Genomic DNA, 20672 nt, shown 5'->3' with positions numbered 1-20672 from the left:
CACAGAAATTATACAACTGAAATAAATGATGTTCAATAATAGAATCAATAAAAGATAAACTCAAATGGTAAGACATTTCTCACTGATTCTTTTTCAAAATAGTAAAAACGTGGTAATATTCATTGTTAGAGTAAGTAAAGGGGCAATGGCATACAAGGCCAGGGTCAAGGGCTGTGACCTCTCTATAGGATAGTATGGCAAAATGTATAAAAAGTTTTTTAAATGTGTCACAGTCCCAAAGTCATTAGAAGAAAACAAGCCAATATCCCTCATGAACACAGAAACAAACATCCTTAACAAAATATTAGAAAGCAAAACCATGCAATAGATAAAACACATCGTGACTAAGTGAAGGTTATCAAAGGAATTCAATGTTGGTTCAACATTAAAAAAATCAGTATGTTAACAGAACAAGTATATATTCACCTTAATAGCTGGGGTGGGGGGAAGCACGTGACAAAATTTTCACCATCCATTTTGATAAACGCACTAAACCAGCCAGTAATGGAATGGAACTTTCCCACCCCGAAAAAAGCATTTACACAAAACTTAAAGCTAACATCAGGTATAATCATAAAAGACTAATGTTTTCCCTCCCACAGACGAGGAAAAGAACAACGATGGCCACTCTCACCAGTGCTATTCAACATAAAATATAATTAAGAAAACGAAATAAAAGGTACACAGATTGGAAAGAAGAAACAAAACCATCTTTATTCACAAACCCCATTACCATCTACAGAGAAAATCCCAAAGAATCCCCCAAAATAAAGCCACTAGAACTAATGGGTCAGTTTAGAATGACTAGCATACAAAAATACTGAAAACAAAGGATTAGAAATTTGTATTTTAACAGTATAATTTATAATAGTATTGAAAACTATGAAATAAAGATGAATCTAACAAAAAAATGTGCAAGATAGACATGCTTAAAATCATAAAACCACACTAAAACACAGTAAAAGCCTAAATAAACGGAAAGATATGCTGTATTGTTGAATCAGACAACTCAAGATGTCAATTCTCCCCAAACAGATTTAAAGATTTCAATGAAATCTCAATGAAGATAACATAAGGGGTTTTTTTTTTTGTACCAATTAACTAGCTGGTTCAAAAACTTGTAAGAAAATACAGTGGTCCAAAAAGAACCAAAACAAAATTTTTTTAAATATCAAGTTCGAAGACTTGTACTACCTAATTTGAGATTTACCATGAAACTAATCAAGATGGGTATTACTGGAGAAAGGATGGCTAACAGAGACAAGAGTCAAAGAGACCTACATATACGTGGTCAACCCTGGACAAAGGGGACAAGGTTCCTGAATGGAGAAAGCACTATTTAACAAAGATACTGGTTCAACTAGACCCCAAATTAAAAAAAAAAAAAGAAAAAAGAAAAGAAATAAAAGAACCTTAACCCTTCCCTCACACCATACACAAAAATTAAGCTAAAATAAACTTTAGCCCTAAATTTAAGCACTAAAACTATAAAACCTCCCAGGGAAAACATAGGAGGAAATCTTTGTGGCCTTAGGTTAACCACAGACTTATCAGATACAACACAAAGTGTATCAATTCTATAACAAAGAGTAATAAATCACACTTCAAAAACCAGATCATTATCCATGTACTTAACCAAAAACATTAGAATACCTAGGCTCAATTTCCAGCTATGCCAGCAACAAACAGTGCACGTCACTATCTTACGGTCTCTGTCTCCCAGTTGTTTTTTCCCTTTACCTGTGTAATGAGACAGTACCTACCTCACAGGGTTATTCAAGGACCAAATGAGATAATGTTCAGAAAACACCAAATTATACATTAAGTACTCAATAACGATGTTTGCTACCTTTCCAAGATTTTTATTTAGTTACTTAAACACCATCTGAGTTTCACAGTTCAAAATTTAGTATTTCCACTGTGAGTCTTAGAGTTTATTAAAAATTAGAGCTCAGCTTCAGTTTTTAATTCAATTCACTTTAAAGAAATGATGAAGAATAAATGCATACAAAATAAGAAGGGGACCAAGGAAGGGGAGGAGAAACACATTAACCGCACACCTACAGACACTCCAGAAAACAGATGCTTTATCTGAATTCTCTCTCTTATTTTTCCTAGCAGGTACCTATAGAGGAACAAAGGATCTACATGAAACTTTTAACAAACCTTCATAAGTGGCCTTTAAAAAGGAGTGCTGGCTTTCTATTTAAGACCCTGCGTTGGTGCCCCAAAGCAAATGTCTCGTTACAAGTTAAATCCATGCTTAGGGAGATTAAATTGTTGTAAGGGATATTTGTAATGATTTAAATCAGAAAGTAGTATGTTAATAATCACAGTGAAGGATCGTCATGCTATAAACCATAGAACCCCATCACCTGCCTTCCTTACTGTTATAACCATGGCTCTGGCTACTTTTAAAACATGCCTCAGAAGAGCAGCAAATGAGATTAAATTCGTCAGCATTCTTAGAGTTCCCTAGGTTATGAACAAGGAGAATTCTCTGGCACTTATTCCATCTTTAAATATGGAGAAAGAGGGAGCCTTCACTTCAAAGAATGTCATTCTACACATTTCTCCTCGTCCTTCCTGCCCCCAGAGTTCCCCCCAAAGGCCACAAGCAACACACAGTAAGAAGTGGTGGGAAATAACAGAAGACCATCCAGTGGGAATAAACTTACCTGTGGTGTTTTATTCTCTTTAAGGTCCAACCCAAACACATTGTGCCGCTTCACTGTAAAGAAATCAGCATCGTGTCCATCGTCCTCGTCCTCATCTCTGTCTAAGAACTGCCCAGGGGCTTGCTTGGACTCCCCAGTGCTAGGGACAGACTGAAGTGAAGACTCTTTTGCTTTTGCCAGTTTCTCTTCCATTTCTTCCTCATCTTCCTTCTCTTCTTCCTCTTCATCACTAATCCCCTTACCCGGTGTATATTCTGTCTCTTCTGGTCTTTTCCCACCTTTCTGAAGGATGGACATTTTCTCATTGAAGTAGGCTCTAAATTCTTCTACTTCATCATTGGTGAGGGAGGGAGCCCTTGGCTCAATTTGTTTGTGATCTTGGCTCACCACCAATTCTTTGGGGGGTTGTTTCTGCATTTTCTGAAGAAATCTTACCCGAGGTGCCACAGCAAGACCAAGAGATCTTAAACATGAACAAACGAAAACAGTTATCTCAGCACACTGATGGTGTGCTTATGGTATTATGCAACAGTTTCTCAAGAGTGGAGATCTATTTTTGGAGTTTTTAAAAAAACACTCCTCTGAAATACAACTCAATCTTGACAGATTAGATGATCCAAAAGGCAAGCCAAAAAATACCAAATACCCATCAGAAAACACTGAAGATACCTCACTTTTCATTAAGAGGTTAACAAGGTATAACATAAAGAGCATGAAACCAGAAACAAGGGAACAGGTCAAGTACTAAATCTGCCTATTTCCAGTTTACTTCTTTCAGCCTTGGCTCCCTCAAATACAGGATATCGATACCTACCAGGCCCACCTCACAGCTGTTGTAACAATCCGACTTGCTAACTATATGAAAACACTTTGTGAAATGTCAATACTAAACCTGGAAAAGACATGGTCAAGAAAGGACAAAACAGCTCTCTGCAAAGAACAAACTCAAATTACCACTGTTCTCTCCTCTTTTACTACGACATAATCACTTCTACAAAAATACATTTATTTATTTTTGAGAGAGAGAGTGAAGCAGAGCACGAGTAGGGGATGGGCAGAGACAAAAGGAGACACAGAATCCAAAAGAGGCTCCAGGCTCTGAGCAAGCATTCAGCACAGAGCCCGACACAGGGCTTGAACCCATGAACCGTGAGATCATGACCTGAGCCAGTCAGACACTTAACCAATTGAGCCACCCAAGCACCCCAAAAAGAAAGGATTTCTAAACGAGACCAAAAAAGAAAAGAAAAATTATTTTCTCCTTCTAATATCAAGATTCACTTTATGATCAGCTCCTAAGTTCCTACTCGCAGATGGGAAATAAACTCCTGAAACCGGGCCTGCTACAATAAACAGCTAACATTATGACATGGCTCCATTGCCTCTTTCCTATGAGACATGAGTCAAGAAAACTCAGAGGTACGTGGAAAGCACAGATTCAGAAATGGGACTGCTGATATTCAAATCCTGACTGTCATCACCAGCTGTGTGATTGAAGGATGTTACTGAACCTCTATACCTCAGTTCTCTCATTTATGAAACGGCATGATCAGTGCTGATATCCTAGGGTTGTCTTAAGAGTGAAATGAGTTCACAGATCCAATGTACTTAACATACGGCCTGGCACACAGGCAGCCACTACTGAGCACCTCCCATTATTACTATTATGGAGACTACAGGGTGGGATCATAAACTCCTATCCATCAGAGCATTCTCTCAGTGTATTACAATTATAGTTGTGTGTCTTTCTCAGCTACTAAAACTTGGAGCCCTTTTAAGGTAAGAGTACGTACATCTATAATTTTTTAACATCGAGCACAATGAACTGTACATACTACTCAAAACATGTTTCCTTAGGAAAACAATTTCTAAAAACATTTATTATATCCTGCACACATAACACTGCTTTAGGTAACAAAGGGCTTCTAAAGGAATTTATAGATCAAGGAACTTACACATCTAAACACCACCAAATTAAACTATACCAATAATTTAGGCTCAGAAGTTAACTTTCTGCCTTCCTTAGACATCACCAGTAAAAAGCAAAGGTTGTCAACTGGGAACAGATGAGGTTTACTGGCTTTTATAGCAACAAAATGTCCCATTAATATGACCCTGCAGTGTCAGAGCCCGGTGCCTCTCCTGTTTACTAATATCTCAGCTAAGTCAATCAGAAAACCACGACAGAACTTTTTCATGGAATACTAAAAGGGAGCTAATAACTGAAACCAAGAATCATATTCAGAAAAGGTGAAATTAGTAACTGCTACATAAACAGCTCAGTGACAAAAACATGTTATATCCATGGTGTGCAGTTTTCCATCAATTACCTACACAGAGAGTCAGGAGCCTCATGCTGTTATCTAGCAATTTCAATCATTCTAAAATGTTACAACTGACAAATTACCTATTATACTAAACTCACAATCTAATGTGAAGAGTAGAAAACAGCAACTCTCCCAGATACAAGTTTTTATCAGACTCCATTTAAAGGTAAAGACATTCAAATTCCTGGAGAGCAAGGCAAATACACAGACCTTGCCTTGAAAATACATGTGTCATCGCTGACTAGGAATTTTATGCTGATATTTAACCTATGATTAACCTCAAGGGTGCTTTATAGAATTCTGTCAATGTTTTTCCCACAGGTAGAACCCCACTGAAAAAATGAGCATTCCTCCTTTATAGCTGAAAAGGTTAGGAAAAAAGTCCTTCAAATACTGAGCCAAAACAAACCAACAGTTCCTTTTTTATGTAATAGTAACCTCAGTTACTAAACGGGGATATTTTGCCATGGTAACTCTGAGTACCTATAAGAAACACCAAGACACAAAGAACACTCAGGCAATAAGCAAGCAGTTATAGGGATCAATCTAAAATAAAGGAAGAACTGACAAGGAGACTTGTGTCAAAAGCATAAAAAAGAATGGTCTATGGTGTTCCAAGCCAGCGTTCCAAAGACAAGAGGACTACAGACATTTAAAGATTTCAAACAGCGCTTACCAATTGTTCTCCACCTCCTTTAAGATGAAACTACAGGAAACTGCCAGTGAAACTTTCAGAAATCTTCACTTACAAGTAAGAAACTTCTTTAAACAACAAGAACTAGACACGCACCTAGTTTTCTAGTTTACGTAATCTTTTTCTCTGCAGATCTTTAACAGATTCTCTTAAGTTAAGGCAGAGCAGTTTCAATGAGGACTCTCAGAGAACCAGGTTGCAGACAAATGACCTCTACCTCTGAGGATTCACAACTAAAAGTTTAATATGAATACTTACAGGGCATATTCAGGTATAGGTAACTTGCTCACATCAAATATTTCTTTATCCTTCATCAGATACACTGAGCGTATATAGGAGACAAAACACTGTAAAAGTAAGAGGTTTACATGTATCACATACAATGGTCAGAAACGGAAAATAAATTTAAACTCAGATAAAAGAAAATTAACCAAAGGGATAAATTCAACAGTAGTGAAATATCTTAAAAATAAGTGAGCATATAGGGGCACCTGGGTGGTTCAGTCAGTTGGGCAGATGACTTCGGCTCATGGCTCTGAGCTTGAGCCCCATGTCCGGCTCTATACTGACAGCTCAGAGCCTGGAGCCTGCTTCGGATTCTGTGTCTCACTCTCTCTCTGCACCCCCCCCCCCCCCCCCCCCCGCTCACTCTCTGTCTCTCACTTTCTCTCTTAAAAGTAAACATTAAAATAAAAAAAATTTTAATAAAATAATTGAGCATATCTCCATTCTACATAAAAAAAAACTACCTTTTTGTAACTGTAATATTAGATAAGACTTTAAATTTGGTTTCATAAAGCCAACTCAACATAGAGCATCACCTTCTCAGAAAGCTATTCTACAAGTTAGTATCAGTCCATTGCAGTATAGTCTAACAGGAGGAAAAAGTAGGATATGTAATGATACAGATGACAATCTGAGCTCCTTATCTTACTAGCTGCTCAAACCTCTTGTGTCTCTGTCAGTTTCCTCATCTATCAGAGATCATAACACCTTCTATTTAAAATGTTATGAGAAATTAACCGAGAAAATGGATCTAGAGTACCAGGGTGTATCTTGTGGAATATAGTAAATACCAATAAATACTAGCTATTAGTAATAATTATTTTAGTTATTGGTTAAAGGTATTTATTTAGTTATTTAGTTAAAGGTATTCTTTATTTATTTATTCTTAGAAAAGAATACCTTTTCTAACATAATAAAATGTTACTGTATTTAAATGAAGCTTAATAAAATCATGACATGAAGTTTACTCCTAAAGCCTTCCCTTTTACATTATCACTTCAAGTAATTTGTCATCATGAACTTGTGTTATTTTTCTTTGGTGTTTATATAGAAAAAAGGTATCTGTAGACCAAGAACTATATAAACCAAAATTTAAACATGATCCTGATCCTTTATCAGTCTGTAACACAGTCAGGCAACAAAGATGATGAAACACATCTATGCAAGCGTTTCTTATTTTAAAATTTTTGTAAGTCCATTTAATTCCCATTTCAGTATTTCCTGAACTTCATATTTGTTATAAATTTATACTAATCCTTTCTTCAAACCATTTTCCCTGTCTCCAGAGGCATGAAAAACAATGAATGGCTCCAGTTCAAGGATAATTTTTCCCCTACAATTGTTCACACACACAAAAAAATCACCCCGGTTGCCTATCGTTTTTGTTCTCTCCAGATTATAATCAAAGGCTAGAAAATCACTTCTATGAAACTAGATAGCTTGCTGCTGCTGGCAATACAGTTAGCCATTCTGCTAAACCATGCGTGACACCCAATAAATCACATCATTTATTTCAATGTGCATTCTATAATCTTTGTTCTGGAAGGCTCATTTGTTGTATGCACAAACTAGTGAAACATCCTTCCATTGTTCCTTATTTCCTGATTCATAATTGAATGACCTCTTAGGTATGCAGTAAGTCATGACATCTCAGAATTCATGTATAATAGTTTTAAATGTGCATACTATTTCCAAACTTTCTAAAAGATTTAAACAATGTCTGCTAGATGATATCTGCACACACAAATGTTTGCATACCCAAAAATTAAGGAAAAAAAAAATCTCCCCTATAAAGGTCTTTTTCATTAGATTTCAGGTGAAGTGAGACTAGAGAAATCCAACTTGGCACAGTTCAGTATTTGGTTTTCTTATAATCCTCCTGATGTATCACGGAATTTCTGAAGAAAGTCAAATGTGGATATCAGTCTCAGGTCTGCTACTTAACAGCTTATGTGATCCTGGACAATATTTTTTTTTAATTTTTTTTTTTTTTATGTTTATTCATTTTTGAAAGACAGAGAACAAGCAGGGGTGGGGCGGAGAGAGGGGGGGACACAGAATCTGAAACAGGCTCCAGGCTCTGAGCTGACAGCACAGAGCCCGACATGGGGCTTGAACTCACGAACCGCGAGATCATGACCTGAGCCGAAGTCGGACGTTCAACCGACTGAGCCACCCAGGCACCCCGATCCTGGACAATTTTTAATTTTCTCCATCTACTATTTACTCCTGTGTAAAGTCACATCAGTATTGCCTCCCTCCTGGGTTGTTGGGAAGATGAAGAAAGAACACGTATCAAACTGCCATGTAACAAAGTCACATCATGACTAAGCACTTGACACAAAGTAAGCATTTAAATTCCAGCTTTCATCACTCATGGTATTTTAAGCAGAGCGAGGCTAACTTGATAAAATATAACAGAAGTTAATTTTTAACCAGAAACGTAAAATCTGCTCTTTAAATAAAACTTCTTTCCCAAGAATATCCAGTTTCAAAACCATAACGTAAAAGCCTTACTACTGACCATTTCTCTGCTCAGGCTCCTTATCCACTTAGGATGCTCTTTCCACATCTCTTATTTCCTTCCTCTCATTTCATCTCTCTGCTGACACAGAATCCAACCTCTGAATCCTGACACTCTTAACTCACTGCTGATATGTTATGGGAGATGCAGAGAGAGAGATAACATGTAGATCCGGTAACCTCCATGTACATAAGAGCGTGGCGAAAAGGATGAGCTTTGTAACAGGGATTCAAATATTTGTCCGTTTAGAGACTAGGAAGCTGTTAGCACAACACAAAATTACTTCCCTTCTTCCTTTTCTAAAGCATCTACTGCTAGGCACTCTAGGAACTGAAAAGTAAGTTTAACTGAAAGTGGTAATTCTTTGTATTTGCTAATCAAGAGGATTTCTAAGTCAAAAAAAAGTAATTTGGGAACATTAAGTCATATTTATAGATTAAAATTTCATTCTTAAAGAGGATTCAGTAAAAGTGCTATGCTTTCTAGAAATTTAAGCTAATATAAGAAATTACAATAAGCTTGCTGAAGAAGCACAAAGCTGACATTTTCCCAGTTCTAAGAAATACATACTTTTTTTTTTTAGTTTTTTAAAAATGTTAATTTATTTATTTTGAGAGAAAAAGAGAGAGTGTGAGCAAGGGAGGGGCAGAGAGAGAGAGAATCCCAAGCAGGCTCCATGCCACCAGCACAGAACCCAATGTGGGGATCAATCCTAAAAACCGTGAAATCACGACCTGAGCCAAAATCAAGAGTTGGACGTTTAACCGACTGAGCCACCCGGACGCTTCGAGGTACAGAGTCTTTTTAAAAGTTAAAGAATGTTCTGGTTATCTGTGAACTGCACCACTTGACTACCTGAAGCATAGCCATGAAACGTAAAGTAGTAGAAAATGATGAATTCTAACTTTATTATATGCTCCATTCCAACTAAGGTATCCAATTTACCAACGACTTACCCTTTGAGCTCTTTCTTTTAAATCTTGATCTTGTGCTAAAAATGATTCCAATTTTTTCTGGACGTCTATAAGTTTTTCTGGATTAATTCTTTGTAACAAAAAAATACAGGTTAAACTTAGACATCTCAATTTTAGAAACTGAAAACAGTATATAGCATTTTCCTATCTTCCTCAGTATTTTTAAACCTATAACATTATTTCTCATCTAGGAGCCAGATTAGACTGAAATTCCACTAGACGTAAACCTGACTCTCAGGTATTCTGCATAATGCAGGGGGGGAAAAAGATCAAGATCAGAAATCATCTCTAAATGCCCCATGCTAAGTGAAAGATACTAAGGTTAACATTCAATTATCACTGGTTGCTTCTTAGGTCCATAATGTTAGAAAATACTCTAACAGGAGATCGGTCCATGCAATAGAATAAATGAAAGTTAATGTCATTGTTGTAGGTACTTCCATTTTCAGCCAAATTTCATAAAGCCAATTTCAAATAATAAGCAAGGAGCCAAAAGATATAAATAATGGTCTCCTTATCTGGAAATCAGGCACAATGTAACAGAATTGCTACTTAACTCCACCAAGGGAAGCTACAGGAAAGAATGAAATTCTTACAAGGGTCTATGTTTCACAAAATAAATCCCACTTTTTTCCCTGATTATAAACCGAACCACTCTGCTCCTCCAAAGCTGGGGTAGTAGTAGATGGGGGTGGACGAGGTGGTTTTTACTTTAATTATAAAATCATATATAAAATTAAAGACACAAAAGGTAGAAAACTTTCACTTAGCCTCAACAATTTCAACTCAGTCGTGTTCCATCAAACCCTTACCCAACCCACCTGCCCCACTTCCCATCTAAACACCCTCCAAATCTTCCCTCCAAGTAAAGCCAGGATGTTTCAAGGACCCCAGTGCAGATGAAACTCCGATCCTGATCAAATCTGCTGACAATCTGAGTATCTTCAATGGACAGCAGAGTCCTCTGAAAAGGACATAGAACCCTACAAATTTTATCCAATATGTATAATCTTTTCAACAATCAATGTCTGCTGAAGCTAACAAGTTCTCCATTTCATCTTATTTTCTGCATTAACAGTCTTCCAGAAAACGTGTTTAGAAGAACACTAGCAAACAAAAAAAGTCACAAAGCAGACAGCGGAAGACGAGAGGGAGGAGGGAATGAAGTGTACATAACTCAGCATGATGATTCTGCACCTCCGTTCTCCTGACGGTAACTTCAACACACCCAGCAGTTCTTACCTGATTTCCTTCACAGGCACTTTCTTCTGGAGAAGCTGCTGCACCATCCCTTTTTCTTCAGAGGGAAGTAAAATTAATAAAGCTTCACCATCCTCTTTGTACCTAAACAAACAAATAATCTCTTCCACATCAGTGCAATCTGCATTTTACATTTCAACAGTCTGACAAACAGGTAACAAAGAAGCAAGTTCACCTAATTTATTTACTAAATTTATTTACTAAAATATTAGGAATGCCATTTTGTTCACTTCTGTGACGACAGACAAGTAGGGCTCTGAGCATCTTTTTCAACATTCCACTACTAGTTACAATTCCAAGTGACTTTTAGGCTATACCAGGTAGGAGAGCCAGATCCTAAGAAACAAATCAATTAAAAGGAATTTCTTAAATAGTTCTCTGTAGCAATTTCTCATTTAAGCCACGAGAGTATTAGGTTACAATTAGTCATGTAAGAACATGGCATCCACTGTATTAAGGAATCAAATCATCTTTCTGGGGATTTTATACCTTGGGAATAGCACTGTTTTCAGAAAACAGTGCTATAGTTAAGCAATGGATCTCTGCTCAAGTGAAAAGCTATCCTCCAATCCATTCTCTTCCCTCACCTAGTAAAATTCTTATTTCATGCTGTACCACCAGAAATTTCGACGTAACTGGGCCACAATGCACCCACAGCTACTAAACCTCTTGTGCTACTTGCATGCAGACTCCCCTGTAACTCCGGGTCAGCCATTACGTGCAAGCAGTAAGACAAAACAGAACTGGATATTCATAGAATGTTTTTTAAAGACACAAAATGAAAAATATTCTCATCAAAGCACTCTATTCAAGGTTCATGCTATCAAATGTGAGGAGCAACTTTTTATAGTTAAAACCAAATAAATTATTTAGTGAGAAACTTTGTGCCAGGCCTAAACTGTGAAGAACACAAAAAAAAAGAGTATTTCTGTCTTCAGTGGTCAAACAATCTAGCTGACTAGAAAACACAAACACACACAAAATCAAGACAACATCCCCAAGATGGTAACATTACTAAATGTCAAAGGACGACCAGGGGCAATAAATGGCAAAAACTCAGAAGAGGAAAAAGACCACTCAGAGTGGGTCAGGGCCAGGTAGAATTTGAGGAGGACCCTGAAGGTGAACAGAAAGGGAAAAGATAGGGTCTTCCAAAGCGGGAGAATGGCATGAACTAAGGAGTGGAAACCAGAAAACATAGGGCAAACTTAGCTAACTTAAGATAGGAGAAACCCAACCGAACCAGGGTAACCAAGTGGACAGCAGGGAGGATTGCCAGATGGGTACATCAGAGTCTGGTTCTGGAGAACTCTGGATGGCTGTGTATAGAGAGACAGAATACCACTGTACACAATTTTATCAATGAACGCTGGAGGGGAAAATTGTGTTGACTTATTGTATGTACGATAAAGATGGAAGGGCAATTTCACATCATGCTGATTTTAAAACTCTACTCCAACAAGCAAGGTGAAATTCCAGGGTAATATCTTTATAGAAATATCTACATATATGTATACACCTTTATGAGTACACACACAGAAAAGTAGGAAATAAAACATATCCAAAGTGCTAAAATTTATCTTTAACTCATACATTAAAAAAAAAAATTTAAGGGGCCACTAAATGCCAGGCACTAAAACTGACATAGTTGTCGCTGTTACAGAGCTCACAGACTATTAGGGACAGATACCAAAACATCAAATAACAATAAAGTGGTAGGAGTGTTAGTAGGTGTACAGGAAGCTATAAAACCGTAACAGAGAACTCCACTGAATGCTGTCTAGGTGTCAAGAAAACTGCCCTGGGCAAATGGCTTCTAAGAGCAGAGATCTAAAAAATTAGCAATTAGTCAAACATTAGGGGAGAATTCAGTTTTCCAGGGAGAAAAGGCAGCATCTGACGAGAGGCCAGTGGATAGTTTTGTCTTCTTCAGGCTGATTAGCTTTTTCTAGGGTTTCTAATGCATGGGTATTTAACAGGAGATAGAGTAAAGCTTTTATTGTTTCATAAATGAGAAACTAGTACCAAATACCTTCCTCACTGTATTTCAACACCTACTAGGATTCAAAATGTTTCAACATCATTTACTATGAAGAAACATGAAAAAGCATTCCCCTAAGCAGTACTGGATTAAACCATCTGTGAAGGCAGGAATCACTACTATATGAAGTATTGAGGCAAAACCCAGAGCAGACAAGGTATCTGAGAGACATCTCAACTTCTGAAGCTCCAAGATCTCACCAACAACAGGTTAAAGGCAAAGGGGACAGATATCGGTTAATAATGACTACCGTGCTGTGCACTATATCAAAATGCCCTCAAGGTAGCCAAACTCTTGAGATGAGGTCAATTATCTTCAGAAGTAAGAAAGCTTATCTCATGTGGCCCAGAGAGGAACAATCAGGAAGAAGGGAGATGGGTATGGGTGGCTTAAAGGGTAATCGATCTCTTTAACATTCTATATCCAAATTCAGAGATAGAGAGAGAAAATAAACATGCCACCAGGCCTACATAATGTGCGCCAGAACAGGGGCAAAGGGGTTAACAGAAATCTCTAAGGTATCAAAACAGCATTCCCTGAAGACCTTGGATCTTCAGATGGACGAATAAACAAGAATAATAAGCCTAATCATTATACCTATCTTGTCTACCCATTCAGGTACCCAAGAATAATCTGGAAGAATAGATCAGGATTCAAGTCACACATGGGCCATATTCAAACCTTTTACAACTATAGCCAACAGACACATAGATCTGCACAAGGTTAAGACAGAGTACAACACTAGAATTTAGAAGAACAAAATTCCCAAAGGAAAATGGAAAAAAAATGTCCAAAGTCGAACCCCATAAGGCAAGCATCTACAGAAAAGATCATAACTGGCCACTTTACCTATTGAACATCACACACATCTTTTCCCTAAAACAACATACAGAAAGCACAAATTATTTCCTACACACCAACACCCAAGAATTTCCAGTAAGCTTTCATTTTAAAAATAAATACACATTTGAAAAGAAGGCAGAAGCACATTTTTTTTCTTTCAAATGCTTACAAGGATAGTCTATTTACCCATGAGCTAGCTTTTTATATTTCAAAAGCAATATCCAAGGACTGAGGCTTAGTATATATATAAAGAGAAATAAATGTTCTTCACAAGATCTACATTTTGGAATTCCATAATACACAGGTTATTATAAGAAACATTGTAGGCACCAAATAAAAGCCCTGCAACTGAAACACAACACCAACAAAAATCTCATTTTCACCATCTGTAGTAGTACGTTACATTTACGTAGCCCTTTAGAATTTAGGAAGAACTTCATTTTACATTAATTTGCCAATCTTTTTTACACAAGCAATTGGTAGAGAAGGCAAATTTCTGGGAAGACCAAGAAATTATCCAAAAACACCCACAAAAAAACAGAAATACAAAACAAAAACAAAAATCTCCAGCTAATCATTGCGTATCAGAGGCTTTAAACTTGCAGTTCATTACCTCTATCAGCTATACAGACCCCTAACAGGTTGATCACGATTGTCTGCCTTCACATGCTACATACAGCTCACTGGCATTTCTAGCTCAACGTGAGAGACAGACCACTGACTTCTGGGTCCCACTGGTAATTTTAACCTCAAAACAAACTCTGACCAAAGGAAGGAGGAAAAGCCCTGCTGTTCTGGCACTAATTTGCGTTCCACCCAGTACCCACTAGTCCTCAGCTATTCCAATGCCTTCTCCCCAACACGTAAACTCCATTCTAGCTAACACTTTAAGTGTCCCTTAAATTTTGCCCATTCAGCAAGATCTGCCAGGGCTCACAACTGCCTGGCCATTCTCAGTTCTCCCGGTCTGGTTCTCCAAGTTACAGAGCAGGGTGTAAGAGATTCTATTTAGAATAATTCCCTTTTTGTAATTTTAAAAATATATATACAACATACATGAAAATTTCTCTAGGTGCTATGATGTAGCTGGTAGGTTCTGCCAATGTCTAGAATCTATACAGTGAGGGGCACCTGGGCGGCTCAGTCAGTTAAGCGTCCAACTTTGGCTCAGGTCAGAGCGCTACATCAGGCTTTATGCTGACAGCTCAGAGCCTCGAACCTGCTTCAGATTCTGTGTCTCCCTCTCTCTCTGCCCCTCCCACTCTCTTCCTCTCTCTCTCAAAATAAAACATTAAAAAAGATAGAATCTATATAGTGAATAAGCAATATTTTTATAACAAAACACAAGTCCTTATGAAGTAAAAAATGAAAACATGTGCTTTTAAAATCTACATCTTTGTGTCATTCTTACTTCATTTAACACATCTTAGTACTATTAATATTAGGGTACTTCCTTACCTCGATTAGTAAATTTGAGGACATATATGAATGCATGTTCCATACCTACCATACACTTGTACCTAAAAGCTGCTCACCAAATATCTGATGAGTAAACAGATGCAAAAAGCCACCAGAAATTGTGTAAGCAGATAGAACACTGGGTTTGGAGTCTAAAGAACTGAATTCAAGCCCTAGCTGTACTATTCATCAGTTTTATAACCCTGGATAATGAGTCATTTTATCACCATATATTACATTCTTATTTATAAATTATATACTTTTTTAAAAAATTTATTAAATGTTTATTTTTGAGAGGGAGAGAGAGAAAGACAGTGTGCACGGCATGGAGGGGGCAGACAGAAGATCCAAAGTGGGCTCTGCACTGACAGCGGAGAGCCTGAAGCAGGGCTCAAACTCACGAACCGCAAGATCATGACCTGAGCCAGAGTCAGACACTTAACCACCTGAGCCACTTAGATGATGAATGAGATGATTCAGGTTCCTTCAGAACCTAAAGTTCTATACCTGTGATTCTTAACATACTAGCCTTTGTTCACAATAGAAGTATCATCAAGAGAGAGAGAAAGAGAGACAACTGTTGGCCACACTCTGCTATTCCACAGCCCTTCTTTTCCCTCCTCCCTGTATCTCCTTCTGTCCTCCTACACCTTAGCCTCACCAGTGGCAACCAGCCCCAAGAGCACCTGTCACTGAGGTTCCAAAGGGCATCAGCCCAGCAGATGCATACAGACAGGCCACAGGAATCACACTTAAACGTTCTGTTCCTCCTGCACAGTGTGGTACAGAGGAGAGCTTATTCCAGGAAAAGAGGTATCTCTGACTCACAGAATCCTATCTAAAGACTCTACACTAGATTTAAAAGAGAAAAGGACAGACCGGGAAATATTCTGGGTAAAATAAAGTCATCTGCAGCATAAGATTTTGGAAATACAAACAGGTACACCATAATAGGCTCAACAGTTTGACAAAGTTCATAAAAATTAAAAAAAAAAAAACAAACCCAAGTTGGCTAATATGTGTTGCACGGAAAGCTTCTAGCAAACTGAGTAAGAACAAGGATTTAGGGAGTTCACACAGAAAAGGCAGAAATCATTAGACTCTATCAACTGTGTCCCTAGAACTTAAAAACAAGACTAAGTTTTAATACATTAAAAACAAGAAGAAAACAGTGATACCTAAAAAAAACAGTGATAAAAGTGATACCTAAAAATTATACTACCTGAAATTACTTTCTGGAAACTACTGAAAGAGATGATTAATGCCAGGAGAAGAAACTGAGGCTTAAAGAGATTAAGAACTGATCAAAAGGTACAAAGACAGCAGGTGACAGAGCTAGATCCAAACCTAAATTTCTTGACTTTCCAGGATAGTGTTGATCAACTATGGGATATCTGCCTCTAATAATCCAAATAAAGAAGGAAAGTGCATACATTTTTAGTTGGCCTTCATGATCACAAATGACAGCAAGTCTAAATAAGGATACCTACCCTCCTTCTCCAAGCACCTGGCTTTCTCGCCTTATGGAAACCCTGCCTGGGAGCAGCAGCCACTAGATTTCACTAACTGAAAACATCTGCTTTGGGGCACACTGGCAAGAACAGGAGCTGCGGGGTCAGAGAGACCTGAGGACACATCCCAGTCCTGGTATTTCCCAAGGGATCTTAGACACATTTTACCTCGCAAGCCTGAGAAGTCGTTTCCTGACAAAAAGGCCTCTCCCACCAGGCTGGTATAAAGACTGGCTGAGCTCTTCCATCTGTTCACTCAACAGAGACCTGAGAGTTACCAAGTGAACGGTTAGGTCACAACCCGCTCGCTCCCTGTGGGAATGACAGGGAAGGGCACGGAGACTCCTCCGGCTGAAAAAAAGTGACACGGTCAAATCTCCTCCTAAACAGACTAACGACAGGCCTCCGGGGAAACAAACACGCCGCGTGCCAGCATGGGAGCCCTCACGCATGGGATGCTAAATAACAGATGTACCAGGTTTGTCTGAAGTCTGTGGATTCAAGCGGCAGGTCTCTGCAGTCAGCCATGTGAGTGAGCCTAGCGGTGGCCCAACGGTGGAAGCGATAAACAGCACGCGTGGCTTAGTGACTGCGAGGTCAGTCTTGGCCAGAGCCTACCCTGAGGTGACGAGAATGGCCCTGTGCAGCTACAGCGGGGTTCCCAGACCTCTTCCTGCCTCGCACATTCCTTGCCATTACCGTCCTTTATCTTTCAAACTGGCAGGAGAGCTTGCTTTCAGGTGTGGTAGGCAGCTCCTAAAACGGCTCCCCAAAATCCGGACCTTCTGGCATCCACAGCCTTGTGGTCCTCCCCACACAGAATCAGGCTGATCTGTACGACCACTAGGATGCTACGGTAAGATGGAGTTTGGGTTCCAAGTTCTAAGTCACAAAAGACACCGCTGCCGCCACCTTACTCCCTCTTACTCTCTCTCGTGCTCTCTCTGAGGAAGCCAACCAACTGCTCTGTTATGAAAAGTCTCAAGAAAAGAAAAAAGGTGTGGAAGGAACTGAGAGGCACCTCTGACCAACAAGCAGACGAACGGGCTCGGAAGGGGATCCAGCCCCAGCGGAGCCTTCAAGGACCACGTGACACCATGACCGCAGACCTGGGCTCCAGACCTGCAAGGATGCGGATGAGAAGTCAGAGAACCCGAACGAGCCACCCCTGCATTTCCGATCCACGGAAACCAGGAGAGAACATCTAGTTCTCGCTTTTAGACACTGAGTGGTGGGATAATCTGTTATACTGCAAGAGATAATTAATTTTAGGGAAGCTCTGATTCATGAGTCTGATTTGAGAAAGTCACTGTGTTATCTCAGCTGTCTACTCTGTGCCAAGGCCTGTTCTAAGCACTCAGGGTGTATCAATTAAGAAGACATATTTCCCTAGTCTTTATGGAGCCTACATTCTAGTGAAGAGAAAGAGATTCACTGTAATAAGGAAATGCTCTACTATACATGAAGGTATTAAGTGCTATGGGGAAAAAAGAAAATACAGACTGAGGTTAGGAAGAGTAGTTGGGGCAGGTTAAGAAAGACAGTCATGCAGATACTTGAGGAAAAACCATTCCAGCAAAAGAAACAGTAACGTAAAGGCCTTGGGGGTGAGGGGCTGGGGGAGGCGGGGGGAACATGGTCGGCATAAAGGAGAAACAGTCTGACCAGTGTGGAATGTAGGGACAAGCAGGGAATAAAAAGTAAGGTTGGAGGGGACTGAATAATATCAGGTCATTGGCTTTTATTCTGAGTGAACAGGAAGCCCGGAGAGGACTGACGACATCTGACTTGTGTTTAAAAGGATCACTCTGCCTGCTGTGCTGAGAAGCGACAGCAGAAGGGCAAGGGGGAAGGGCCTGGAACTAGCCCACAACTGAGAAGGCTCAGTCCTCTTACCTACCTCTGTAACTATTTTGGCCCTACACTACCCCAGCTCATTGCTTCTTGATACAAAATAAAAAATTGGGGGGCGCCTGGGTGGCTCAGTCCGTTAAGCAGCCGACTTCGGCTCAGGTCATGATCTCGCGGTCCGTGAGTTCGAGCCCCGCATCGGGCTCTGTGCCGACCGCTCAGAGCCTGGAGCCTGTTTCAGATTCTGTGTCTCCCTCTCTCTCTGACCCTCCCCTGTTCATGCTCTGTCTCTCTCTGTCTCAAAAATAAATAAACATTAAAAAAAATTTTTTTTTAAATAAAAAATAAAAAATTGGTTTTTCCCTTTAAAAAAAAAAAAAAACTTTAAATTCTAAATAGTAGCAGACCGGCAGACGGTCATGTAAAGAAACAAAGCAGCACCAGTACATCCAGAAGAAACAGGCTAAGTTTAGGATCTTACCAAGTCTTAGCTTTAAAGAAGCACAAATTTTCACTAGCAAAAGATTCCTCTTATCTCACTCCCAAGATATTCAGAGTAAGCTTCAGTAAATTAATGCTCATGGAAATTGTCTTTTCACTCTTATTATTTCAATTTACAAAACAATTAAGGATACTTTTTAAAAAATCTATTATCTCTTCCATAAAGTACCAGTATTTTCCACAAACCATAAACTCTTCAAAGTTATCACAGCAAAAATTTTAACTACTTTGCATCCTCTTTGCTGCTGTTGATCTACAGGGCAGCCATGAGTGTGCAACGCAAAGAACTGGCCTCTGCTGCCCCCTAGTGGAATCTCACACTGCTGTCTAAATCACAAAGTCGGAGAGCTACAAAATGCAGCCAGGCAAGACTCAGCTGGAATATAATTATATATTATATTTTATTATATATTTTATATTATATACATACACACACTCTCTCTGATATATAACTCACCTTTTGTTTTAAAGTAAGCTCTAGTCACAGTGGGGGGTTTGAACTCACAATCTAGAGATCAAGAGTCTCATGCTCTACTGAGCTTACAGGCACCTGGACTCTCACTTTTTATATTTAAACTCCCAAATGTTTACATATGAACAGTTACATATAACTCACATCTTCCATCCACAGACTCCTACCCCCCAAATAAAAACATTCAAAAAAAAAACAAAAAAAGAGGAGTATCCTATGTATACCTACTTACTCTCCATTCCCCAATTTTTTATTTTCAAATGGGCATTTTCCTAAGAAAATGGAAGAGCCTGGTTTTTTGAGTACCCAAAACTGCAAACCCTAAAAACAATCATTTTTAAGTAATGCACCACAGAATACAGCTTGATAAAATTATATTCCTATTCCTTGCCTTCCTGTCTCTAAAGGAGATCATTTTGTTAAAAGAGATGTGATGTGGATGGTTAAAGAAAATAGACAAAAATTTTCCCAATACTAAGGATCATGAGAATTTTAAGTGAATAATACATTACAACAAAGTACTTCAAGACAAATGCCTAAATCACTATTTTCACTTAGCTAAAACACTTCGAAAGGAAAAAAAAGATTCCCCAAACCTTAGCTATTCTGCCACAAAGCACTGAATTCATTTTTCCATATTCATATATTATAGCTCACTTCCACAAGTAACCACTATCTGACAACCCAGTTTTAATTACAGCATAAACACAGGATTTTAATTAGTTTCAAATTCTAATTTAGCCTTTATTCAATTCAATTATTCAGTCTCATGGCCCAAGAAACTTTCTAATTATCTGTAAGCCCATTAATGGCAACTTTTAAACTGCAATTTCATTATTTTTTTATTAAACTGCCCAAGAAAAAATAAGTATTGCGTATCCTAAACATTTCCACTGACTACTCATCTAAAAGAGTCGATTCAAAACATTTTTAATTGGTTATGAGGGATCAAACAGACTTGTATTTTTAAAATTAATGACATTAGAAACTGCATTACAACAGTTTTTCAAATTAGTATTTTCTTTTCAAATACAATCATGATGTTGTTGTAGCTCCTTTTCATCTCCAGTCATTAGGACCAATTTAGTGTTCACCCTGGCATGTTCAGCTACAGAAGATTTTTAACAACCTCTCTGGGAACGAAAAACCCTGAAATATTCCTCTTCGGTGAACTGTTTTCTGATGCAATGAGATGTCCAATCATCTTCATTAAGGAAGAATAATTTTAAAATACTATTTATAAGTGTTCCATA

At 38.5% G+C, this 20672-nt stretch overlaps 1 protein-coding gene across 2 annotated transcripts in view; it reads right to left on the bottom strand.

The window, feature by feature from the left end:
- Positions 1–20672, bottom strand: part of DDX10 (DEAD-box helicase 10) — a 270692-nt gene that overhangs the window by 216036 nt on the left and 33984 nt on the right. For both annotated transcript variants that reach the window (XM_042959588.1, XM_042959589.1), the window contains exons 10-13: positions 10725–10826; positions 9465–9552; positions 5958–6046; positions 2679–3141 (exon numbers count right to left, since the gene is read on the bottom strand). In XM_042959588.1, coding sequence (XP_042815522.1) covers positions 2679–3141; positions 5958–6046; positions 9465–9552; positions 10725–10826 — 742 coding nt within the window. The remainder of the gene's footprint in view (positions 1–2678; positions 3142–5957; positions 6047–9464; positions 9553–10724; positions 10827–20672) is intronic.

Source organism: Panthera tigris, chromosome D1 (assembly GCF_018350195.1).
Source record: "Panthera tigris isolate Pti1 chromosome D1, P.tigris_Pti1_mat1.1, whole genome shotgun sequence".
Classification (NCBI taxonomy): Eukaryota; Metazoa; Chordata; class Mammalia; order Carnivora; family Felidae; genus Panthera; species Panthera tigris.
The sequence above is the reverse complement of the archived record's forward strand: the minus strand, read 5'-3'. Positions and strand labels throughout refer to the sequence as shown.